We start from the raw sequence: 11,843 nt of genomic DNA on the forward strand, positions 1-11,843 counted from the left end.
TTGAAGGAACTGAAGCACTTTGAAGGCTTAAGACATTTGCTGTAGTTACACAAACAATTATACATGACATAATTATGTAATAAAACATGTCCAGTGGTTTGTGGTTCATCAAATGTAGACTTTCACTCACTGGTCCATTTTTATTTCCATGTGTTCAATCTGATTATCCCCAAGACAATAACAACAAAATCATTCTTTACGAAGATAACATTGCATAGTTCTGATTTACTCTCTGAGAGGAGTTAATTTAATTGAATTTAAGATGTTTATTATGGTCCTTGTAGTTTAGAGTATTGAATCACACTGGGAGGTGTTTTTAGTATTTTGCCCCGCTTGTGCACAATATGTCCTAAATATTGGAAACAGCACTGCAAACTACCACTACAATAGAAAACATGATCTAACTATAAAAAATGAGTTTTACCTTGGCAAAGGCAGCATTTTTTAGGGGGGGGGGATTTTATTATTGCAGGTGTACCTAATTGTCACTTGAAATGCTGACAAGGTATTTAGCCATGCCAGATTAAATCTTACTATGCCAATACCTCAGCGATGTCTTGCACAATGACTGAATTGGCATGACTAATACTGAAACATGAATGTAAAGCCTCCTAAATCGACATCGCTGTGTCTAATGTTGTCTTAGACTGCGCATTGTGGTGAAGTCTGGTGTGAACCCAGCAGACTGTTGTTCCGCTGAGCGCTGCATCTTGGCCTACCTGTATGACCTTTACACGTCATGCAGTCACTTGAAGAACAAGTTTGGGGAAATATTCAGGTACTGAATAAATTTCTGATTCACAGAAAAAAAAATATTGGTTAAATCTCTTAAATTGTAATTAAGGATAAAACCTTTTGTAAAAACAAGATTTGAATATAACTGTACACGTTTGTATATTTTCTCTCTTTTTAGTGAGTTCTGCTCCAAAGTGAAGAACTCCATTTACTGCAACATCGACCCCTCTGACTCCAACATGCTGTGGGACCCCGTGTTCATGATGGAGGCAATCGCCAACCCCTCGGCGCACAACTTCAACCACTCCATGGTGGGCAAGATCCTCAACGACAGCCCTGCCAATCGCTACAGCTTCGTGTGCAACGTACTCATGGATGTGTGCGTGGACCACCGGGACCCTGAGAGGTATTGTTTTAGGAACGGGATAATTTGATGTACCATATTTTCCGGACTATAGAACGCATCGGATTATAAAACGTGCCCACTTTGTTGAGAGAAACCATTTTTTTTTCATATATTGGCCGTACCGGATTCTATGCCGCGGATATATGTGTGATATATATATATATATGTGATATATATGCGTTGTGAAATTAGATATTTACACAGAAAGATTTCGTAAATGTTTATTTACATACCTTGTTTCCAAATAGTGCCTGTAACACGGCAGTAAAACTGCTCAAACGTAACAGAAAACTCATTATTTTTATTTATCCTCCTCCTGTTCACTGAAATAGTTGTCTTCAGTGTCGGAGTTGAAGAGCCTCAGAACGTCTTCATCACACACCATTTCAGTCTCTCTGTCACGCTCAATGTCATTTTCATCTCGAGACACAGTTACTGCTGAAGTTGTGCTGTTCTCCTCACGTAGCAGTCCAGCCTTTCGAAATCCGTTGGTGATCGTAGATTGTTTCACACTGCTCGACGCTTTTGATCCACTGGCAGACCTCAGAAAAGGATGATCTTCTCGGACGCCTACTGTAACACTGCATCAGCCATTCAGTCATTAAGCTTTCTATCAGCTACCCTTTTTTGTTAACTTTGACCACTATCCCTTTTGGGAATTTTTCTTTTGGCATAGTCGTCCGCTTAAAAATCACCATTGGTGGAAGCGTTTGTCTGGAAGTGGTGCAGCTCAAAACACGCTTGAAGTGCGTTCTCTCGTGGCCAGTTGTTTTCACCATAATGGATGACGCTCCTGTCTTGTGAACAGTTAGAGGCAGGTCGAACGTCAAAGGCACCTCATCCATATTTATGATGTCGTCTGGTCCGATGGAATCTTCAACTATTTTTGTTGCAATGAATTTGTGGAAGTTTGCAACTTTTTCCTCGTAGTCGGGAGGGAGTTGCTGACAGACAGTCGTCCGTGCCCTGATGGACAAACCTTTTTGTCTCATGAATCGAAAACACCATGACGGTCCACCTTGAAAAGCTTCAACACACATTTCGCTGGCGAATTTATTTTTATTTTTTTACCTTTCAGTCGGATCTGCACGGTGGATACACCTCTGCTGTCTGTGTGCTCACCCAGTCCTCAAGAACATTTTCAAGTTCGGGCCATCTGCTCTTCTGACCTGAAAGCCTTCGTTGTCTTTTGGCATTGCATCAGTTCTTCATGCTGCCGTCTCCAACGCCTCACCATCGATTCGTTAACGCCAAGCTTACGTGCAGCAGCTCGATTTCCTTCCTGGATGGACAAATCGATGGCTTTCAACTTAAAAGCTGCATCAAATGCTTTTCTTCCTGTTCTTTCCATGATGAGGGTGTGCGTTCACGGTGCGTTTTGCTTCGAGCACGCCCAAAAACTAGCGTGGTCTTCTACACTCTGGAGGCATCTGCACATCCCCAAACCGCAGTGCATTATGGGAAACGGTCATGTATTAAGCATTACGTTCGAACAAGTTTTTGTTGTATGTTCAAACGCGTTGGCCCTGTCTTGTTTTTGCACTTATTGGACCACCTGATAGCCGTTTGCGGAAAAAAAAATCGGAAATTAGCAGAAAATATTTTAGCCGCATCATTACATAGGCCGCTGGGTTCAGATCGCGCGGGAAAAAGGTAGCGGCTTATAGTCCGGAAAATACGGTAATTTCTTTTGACAATACTTCTGGATACACAATCCGCCTGACAACTTGTGGTTGAGATAAGGTTCATGTTTCTCTTCGAAGGGTTAACGATATCGGGATCCTGTGTGCCGAGCTGACGGCGTATTGTCGCTCCCTGAGTGCTGAGTGGCTCGGCATCCTCAAGGCACTCTGCTGCTCCTCCAACAACGGCAACTGCGGCTTTAACGACCTGCTGTGTAACGTCGACGTATGTTCAGGATCATTTAAGGAAACACTGATTCTCACCTTCAACACGGAGCCTCCAAAGTAAAACACAATTTGTTCTGTGACATGGGTTGACTTCCAAATTCACATTTCAAAACAATTTTTTCCCATAAGAAGTAAGATTAAGTAAAACCACCCACCCTTTGAAGACGCATGACGGACACAAGTTCGACTTCTTGTTCGATAGTCAGCATCAGACTTTTCCTATTTGTCTTGACACATCTTTTTGCAGTGGCTAGGGCTGGGCATTGTTAAAATCCTCACGATTTGAATTTGATTCTTTAGGTTGCAGTTCGATCCTGTCAATTTTCTAGGTTGTGATTCGATTCAATATTGATTTAAATCCAATGATATAGATTCAGTATGAAGTAGAAATACACAAATAAGTAGCAACGTGACAAAATTTCCCAAGAATGCCAATCTGTCAAAATGGTTTGGATGGCCACTTCAACCTGAGTACAACGCAGCAAGAAATTTGAAAATCGGATGATGGTTTATGGAGAAATTGAACTTTTTGTGTGTGAAAAATATGGCCTTTTTGGGAGCGATTTTTGTGTGATATCACCTACTGAAAATCTGGTCAAAAAATGTCTTCAGATTAGAGTAAAACAGTATAACTTTAATTATTAATTATTTATCAAAAAACAATTCACACTACTGTAATTAGCCATGCTGAATTCCATTTTTGAGCTTATTTCTTTTGATGATGCTCGTGTAAATTGACAAAAATGGTTGTCAAATTTTCAGAATTTTTTTCAAGGGATGGTCTGTATTGTTTTTCAAAAGGAAAGTAATTAAGATAAGCTACACAAATTTGGACATATGAACCATAATCTACTTTTAAAAATATATCAAATTTGAAAATGTTAGCATTGGTTGCCATGGTAACAGGAACTGTGCAATAGAATTACTTTATTTCACTAGTAACTCTATTTCTCAGGAACTACGGGATGGGTTTGGCTGAAACTTAAGCACGTTATTTATGAAGCTATTGTGTGCAACAATGAAGTTTGGTCCTACACGGTTAAGTCTACTTAATGCTATAGATGCCCCCACAAAGCTAGTCTGTCGTAACCTTGACGCCAATATCTTGGGAAATATTTATTATAAATGGTTAAAAATTCTCATTTGCATTTAGGAAAGTATCATGCAAAAGCTGTGAATATTTAAAGGTATAATCTTGAGGAGATAGTAAAACGTATAGATTACAGTTGTGTATATAAACGTGGTTATGCCACAAACGTCCAGTTTTTAAGGATTAACCTCTGATTCATCATGTCCGTCCATCTCCACGCAAAATGACAGCAGTCTTCAAAGGTTTACTCAAGACATATGGAATATTTCGCTGAACGACGCGAGTGGTATTATTCAAGCAACTTCATCCATGATAATACATGACTTCATTGTGGACCAATAGTCTCGTAGCTTAGCAAATTTTAGTTCATGATCATTCTACAAGACTACACAATCGTTGACATTTTACCAACAACCACAACCAAAGCCAACTACATGAGCACAACATTCTCGTTTTTTTTCCTTCTTTCGTGGTGACTTAGCATTCGTGAATTAAATGCCCACTTCATTAGGTACAACGAGGAGGATGTGGACGCGACCGCTTAAGTTATTTTCTGGTTTAAAATAGAGTTTTGTGCTTTGTTCATGGGAGAGGCAAATAAACATTATTTATGGACAGAAACTAAAACTCGGACGTTGCAATTAAATGCACAGGTGTACACTTTTGTGTATATTTTGCCGCACATCTGAGTTCTAGTAATATTTCTTAACTGAAGAAACCAGGACTAGACAACTTTGGAGACATGATGATCAAATGTAATGTAGTGGTCGAAGATGATACCGAGAGTCTTAGCAGTGAATTTAATATTCTGGTGAAGTGGGCCAATAAACTGAGAAGCAGCAGATTTCTGGACCAATAAAACGAACTTCAGTTTTGTCAGCCTTTAGATGGAGACAATTTTGAGTTGGTGAAACGGTGGACGACTGGTTAGCACATCTGCCTCACAGTTCTGAGGACCCGTCAGCAGTTGGTCAGTTACTGTTTTTCACGTATTTTTGATAGAAGCGGAAACCTGGAAATAGGTCTATAATTCTATAACTGGGGAGGGTTGAGGGAGGGTTTTTTTTAAGGAGAGGCTGGACACTGGTGGTTTGAAAATAATAAGTGCCAGAAGAAAGAGAATAATTAATAATAGTGGGTGGGACCTAATATATTTAAAACATTTCGTTGGGAGCAGGTCACGTGAACTGGTGGAGGGGCGCATTTGAGCTATTGCGTTAAGAAGACACTGAAGGGTAATCTGAGAAAATTCAGTCAGTAGGGCAGGATGGCTGTAAGGAACAGGGGGTGACACATTTGAGGTGAGATGTGATCTGAGCGCTTCAATTTTACCAACAAAGATAGAAAGCTATCACAATCAGTCGAAGGTGAAACAGGATTTGTAAAATGATTAATCGTGTTGAAGAGGAACCTTGGACTATTTCTATTACTATTAATTCATTTTGAAAGGTACATTGTTCGTGCACAGGTCCACAGGTGTGAATTGTTGATCGTCTATACTGTATGTGCCCTGCAATTGGATGGTGACCAGTTTAGGGCTCATCCCAATTCTATTCCTTAGCCCTTCCCCTTCGTTTTAGCACTTGGTTTTGCATGAGAACGAAGGGATATCCCATTCCCTAGGAGAAGGGATAAGATGAAGGGGTGTAGAGCCATTGAAACCAAGTGTGGTTGGGGAGCTAACTTGGAAGCGATGGGTGTGGGATTACGCCCCCACTGGCAGGCGAAGAACTTTCTTACAAGACAAAGGAACGGACAAGAAAATGCATGCGTAAATGTAAGTTAGCATAATCATTGATATTTTTACAAATTACAGTCAGGTTTTTATCCACAGACGTATAAGCCATGTTTTGAATTGTTACTTAAAAGGCTCGTTATGACGAGCCTTGGTATCGCCAGTCTACCGTCAGACTACGGTGACAAGTTGACGGACTTCACTACAATGTACTGTATTTTATGAACAATGTAGTAATGTCGCTTCTGTGTATACTGTGACGTTCGATTTCCATATTAGGCTGTAATCAACCTAATCACGAATGTAATGCAGAATTTCATCGTTGTGTAGCACTTATCTTAGTGTTTACATATCCTCGTCCGACATCGGGTTTACTAAACACAAGGTCAACGTTATCAATAACCGGACCTCTTTTCCTCCACAGGGAAGGCGACAAGACAACAGTCTTCTACAACAGCACACAAAACTCCAGAAATACAAGCCCAGTGCCAAAATAATATGGAGACAAAATGCAATTCTACAGTTCCAATTAGAGCAATATGAACAAATATCACATGCGACTCAAGCAAAAAAAATTATTTTTACAACTTTCAAGTTAAAATGAAGACGCTGTATTTAAATGTTGTTTGTTCTTAACATTATATTAATTATTTAATATTTGTTTGATACATTTATTATATACATATTTTAAGTCCCCCCCCAAAAAAATCTGCAATACCTAAATGTAAATATCACACTACTACTTTTACTTTCAGTTTGTCCCATTAGGAGTCTCCACAGTGTCATCCTTTTCCAAGTAAGCCTGTCTCCTGCATCCTCCTCTCTAACACAATCTGCCCTCATGTCTTCCATCACTACATCTATCAACCTTCTCTTTGGTCTTCCTCAAGCTCTCTTGCCTGGCAACTCCGTCCTCATCATCCTTCTACCAATATACTCAATATCTCTCTTCTAGACGTGTCAAAACCATCGAAGTCAGCTCTAACTTTGTCTCCAAAACATCGAACCTAAACATCTAACCTTGGCCGTCCCTCTGATGAGCTAATTCCTAATCCTATCCAACCTGGTCACTCCCAGAGAGAACCTCAACATCTTCATTTCTGACACCTCCATTTCTGCTTCCTGTTGTCTCTTGAGTGCCACTGTCTGTAATCCATACATAATAGTTGTCCTCTGTTTTACAAACGTCCTTAATCCTAGCAGAAACTCTTCTGTCACATAATACACCTGACACCTTTCTCCACCAGTTTCAACCTCCTTGGACCCATTTATTCACTTCCTTACCGCACTCCCCGTTGCTTTGGACTGTTGACCTTAAGTCCTCTACACTCACTATCTCCCTGTAGCCTCACTCTTCCCCCTCTACCCCTCTCATTCATGTACATATCTTCTGTTTTACTCTAGGGTAATCTTCATTCATCTCCTTTCCAGTGCATGCCTGCACCTTTCTTCTGCCCTCATACATGTCCTGTATTCTAACATAATTCACGGTCACTGCACACTTCCGCATGCAGTTCCACAGCTCCTCTCTGGGTACTCTGTCATAGGGTTTCTGTAGATCAGAATCATCTTTATTTGCCAAGTATGTCCAAAAAACACAAGGAATTTGTCTCCGGTAGTTGGAGCCGCTCTAGTACGACAACAGACAGTCAATTGAGAGAGAACACTTTTGAGACATAAAGACATTGATAAAAACAGTCACTGAGCTATAAAGGGTTGCTAGTTATCTGATAATGCCGGTACAAATTATTAGTATTTTTTGACAATTGTGCAAAGAGATGCAGAGTCCTCGAGCACTTAGATCAGTTCGAATGACTAATCTTGCAATAGTCCGGTGCAATGACCATTGTGCAAAGGGCGCCGAGACTTCAAGGAGTCTATGCAGTTTAAAGTGACGAGTAGTGCGATAATCTGGGACAATGTTGATTGTGCAAATGTTGCAGATACTCCTCAGTCAGTGCACGAGTAGTATATAATTGGCCCAACAGAAATGTGACAACAAACTCAAGACAAAAAAATTTGGCAGCATGTTGCAATGGAATTGTAGGTTAGCGGTTTAAGAAGTTGATTGCAAGAGGGAAGAAGCTGTTGGAATGTCTGCTAGTTCTAGTTTGCATTGATCGGTAGCGCCTACCTGCGGGAAGGAGCCGGTGACCGGGATGTGGAGGGTCTGAGAGGATTTTGCACGCTCTTGTCTTAGTTCTGGCAGCGTGCAAGTCCTCAAGGTTGAGTAGGAGGGTACCGACAATCCTTTCAGCAGTTTTGATTGTCCGTTGCAGTCAGAGTTTGTCCTTTTTTGTAGCAGCACCAAACCAGACTGTGATGGAAGAACACAGGACTGATTCGATGACTGCTGTGTAGAACTGCCTCAGCAGCTCCCGTGGCAGGCCGTGCTTTCTAAGAAGCCGCAGGAAGTACATCCTCTGCTGGGCATTTTTGAGGACGGAGTTGATGTTGATCGCCCACTTCAGGTCCTGAGGGACTGTAATTCACAGGAACTTGAAAGTCTCAACGGTTGACACAAAGCAGCTGTGGCGAAGGATGCCTCCTGAAGTCCACAATCATCTACAGTCTTGAGCGTGTTCAGCTCCATGTTGTGTCGGCCGCACCACAGCTCCAGCCGCTCCACTTCCTGTCGATATGCAGACTCGTCACCGTCCTTGATGAGGCCGATGACAGTGGTGTCATCTGCAAACTTCAGGAGTTTGACAGCCGGGTGCGTTGAGGTGCAGTCGTTCGTGTAGAGAGAGAAGAGCAGCGGAGAGAAGACACAACCTTGGGCTGCCACAGTGCTGATGCTGCGTGTGGATGAGGTGGTCTCTCCCAGCCTCACCTGCTGTGTCCTGCCCGTCAGGAAGCTGTAAATCCACTGGCAGATGGCAGGCGAGACACTGAGCTGGAGAAGCTTGGAGGAAAGGAGTTCAGGGATGATGGTGTTGAACGATGAGCTGAAGTCCACGAACAGGATCCTCGCGTAGGTCCCTGCACTGTTGAGTTGATCTAGGATGAGGTGCAGTCCCATGTTGACTGCATCATCCGCAGACCTGTTCGCTCGGTAGGCAAACTGCAGGGGGTCCAGCAGGGAATCTGTGACGCTCTTGAGGAGGTCCAGCACGAGACGTTCAACGGACTTAATGACCACAGTTGTCAGGGCGACAGGCCTGTAGTAATTCTGTCCTGAGATTATAGTTTTCTTGGGGACTGGGATGATGGTGGAGCGTTTGAAACAGGATGGTACTTCGCACAGTTCCAGAGATCTATTGCAGATCTGTGTGAAGACTGGAGCGAGCTGGCAGACTTTGAGGCAGGATGGGGACACAAGCTCTGGGTCTGCCACTTTGTTAATCTTTTGTTGTTTGAAGATGCGTCTCACATCCTGTTCAGGGATGGTTAACACAGAAGTCAGAGGTGTGATTGTGTTAGGTGGTGGGTGCGGCTGGGAGGGTGTGAAAGTGTCCTTTTCAAATCTGCAGTAGAAGGTATTCAAGTCGTTGGCTAGTGTGCTATTGTTCTCAGCTTGGGGGGATCGTCGCTTGTAATTGCTCAGCGATTGTAATGTATGCCAGACTGATTTAGAGTCGTTAGCGCTAAACTGTTTTTCCAACTTTGCTGCATAGTTCCTCTTTGCAATGTTAATTTCTTTAGTCTGCAGGTTTTTAGCTCGATTATACAGGGCCCTGTCCCCGCTTTGATATGCGTCCTCCTTGGCTTGGCGAAGCTGCTTAAGTTTGGCAGTGAACCACGGCTTGTTGTTGTTGAATGTGTGAAATGACTTTGTTGGAACACAAACCTCTTCACAGAAACTGATATAGATCTACAAAGACGTAATGTAGCTCCTTCTGACCTTCTTTGTACTTCTCCATCAACACCCTCAAGGCAAATAATGCATCTGTGGTACTCTTTCTCGGCATGAAACCATACTGTTGCTCGCAAATACTCACTTTTGTCCTGAGTCTAGCCTCCACTCGTCTTTCCCATAACTTCATTGTGTGGCTCATCAACTTTATTCCTCTATAGTTCCCACAGCTCTGCACAGGCACCAGAATTGAAACCTAAATTGGCACCAGCACACTTTTCCTTCATTCCTCAGGCATCTTCTCACCCGCTAGAATTTTATTGCACAACCTAATCAAAAACTCCACAGCCACCTCTCCTAAATGCTTCCATACCTCCACAGATATGTCATCAGGACCAACTGCCTTTCCGTTTTTCATCCTTTTTTAGTGCCTTTCTATCTTCCCCCTTACTAATCATTGCTACTTCCTTGTCCACCACACTTGCCTCTTGTACTCCTCCTCCTCTCTCATTTTCCTAATTTGTCCATTGCTCAAAGTATTCTTTCCATCTATTCAGCACACTACTGGAACCAATCAACATATTTCCATCTCTATCCTTAATCACCCTAACCTGCTGCACATTCTTCCCATCTCTATCCCTCTGTCTGGCCGACCTGTATAGATCTTCTCCTCCTTTAGTGTCCAACCTGGCATACATGTCATCATATGCCTCTTGTTTGGCCTTTGCCACCGCTACCTTCGCCCTATGTTGCATCTCTTTTGTATTCCTTTCTCCTCTCCTCGGTCCTCTGTGTCCCACTTCTTCTTAGCCAACCTCTTTCCTTGTATGATTTCCTGTACTTTAAGGTTCCACCACCAGGCCGCCTCCTCCCCTTTCCTACCAGAAGATACACCAAGTACTCTCCTGCCTGTCTCTCTGATCACCTTGGCTGTAGTGTTCCAGTCTTCTGGAAGCGTCTCCTGTCCACCAAGAGCCTGTCGTACCTCTTCTTGAAAAGCTGCATAACTCTTCCTTTCTCAGTTTCCACCACATTTTTCTGCTCTGTCTTTGTCTTCTTAATCTTCCCCCCCGACCACCAGTCATTTTACACACCACCATCCTATGCTGTCAAGCCACACACTCCTCTACCACTACCTTACAGTCGGTAACCTCCTTCATATTACATCGCCTGCACAAGATGTAAGATGTGCTTCTACCTCCGCTCTTGTAGGTCACCCTATAATCCTGCCTCTTCTGGAAGAAAGTGTTCGATAGCCATTTTCATCCTTTTTGCAAAGTCTGCCACCATCTGTCTCTACCAAGTTCTTTTGCTGGATGTCGGACTTACCTATCACTTCTTCATCACCCGTTTCCTTCACCAATATGTCCATTGTGATCTGCACCAATCACGACTCTGCCTGGGATTCGGAGAACTACTTTGTCTAGCTCCTTCCAGAATTTCTCTTTCATCTCTAGATCACATCCTACTTGTGGGGCATAGTCACTAATCATATTATACATAAATAACATCCTCAATTTTAAGTTTCAGCCTCATCATTTGATCTGATATTCGTTTTACCTCCAAGGCATTCTTAGATAACTCTTCCTTTAAAATACCTCCTCCTCCATTTCTCTTCCCATCTACACCATGGTAAAATAACTTGAACACTGCCGTTAAACTTCTTGCCTTACTGCCTTTCCACATGCTGTTCTGGACACACAATATATCAACCTTTCTCCTAAGGTCAACCAACTCCCAAGCGTTTCCTGTCATAGTCCCAACATTCAAAGTCCCCATATTCAGTTGTAGGTTCTGTGCCTTCTGCTTCTTTCTAAGAACCCACTTTCCACCTCTCCTTCAGCACCCTGTAGGTTAACGGCGTCAGTGGCGGACAGTTAACCCGGGTCATGACCGATCCGGTATGGAATTCTCTGGATGAACACTCATATTTGTTTAGCAAATTTTTAAGCCGGATGCCCTTCATGATCGCATCACTCTGCATTTCTCCGTGCTTAGGAGCGGCCCACGGTTTGCACTGGCTTGTGTCCCCCATAGGGCTGCATTAATAACCACACTACTACCGTATCATCATACAGAAATTCTCCCAAATGTCAATAACTATGTTCTGGAAATAAATGTCGTTTTCATAATTGCGTGTTTGTTTTAACTCAATGCTGCAAATTGTGAGA

The 11,843-nt window shown here is 42.6% G+C and overlaps 1 protein-coding gene across 10 annotated transcripts in view; it reads left to right on the forward strand.

Moving 5' to 3' along the window:
* Positions 1–11,843, forward strand: part of med12 (mediator complex subunit 12) — a 76,830-nt gene that overhangs the window by 26,295 nt on the left and 38,692 nt on the right. For all 10 annotated transcript variants that reach the window (XM_061787923.1, XM_061787929.1, XM_061787926.1 and 7 more), the window contains 3 exons: positions 647–778; positions 914–1,141; positions 2,905–3,049. In XM_061787923.1, the coding sequence (XP_061643907.1) occupies positions 647–778; positions 914–1,141; positions 2,905–3,049 (505 nt within the window). The remainder of the gene's footprint in view (positions 1–646; positions 779–913; positions 1,142–2,904; positions 3,050–11,843) is intronic.

The sequence above is a fragment of the Phyllopteryx taeniolatus genome, chromosome 10 (assembly GCF_024500385.1).
Source record: "Phyllopteryx taeniolatus isolate TA_2022b chromosome 10, UOR_Ptae_1.2, whole genome shotgun sequence".
Lineage (NCBI taxonomy): Eukaryota > Metazoa > Chordata > Actinopteri > Syngnathiformes > Syngnathidae > Phyllopteryx > Phyllopteryx taeniolatus.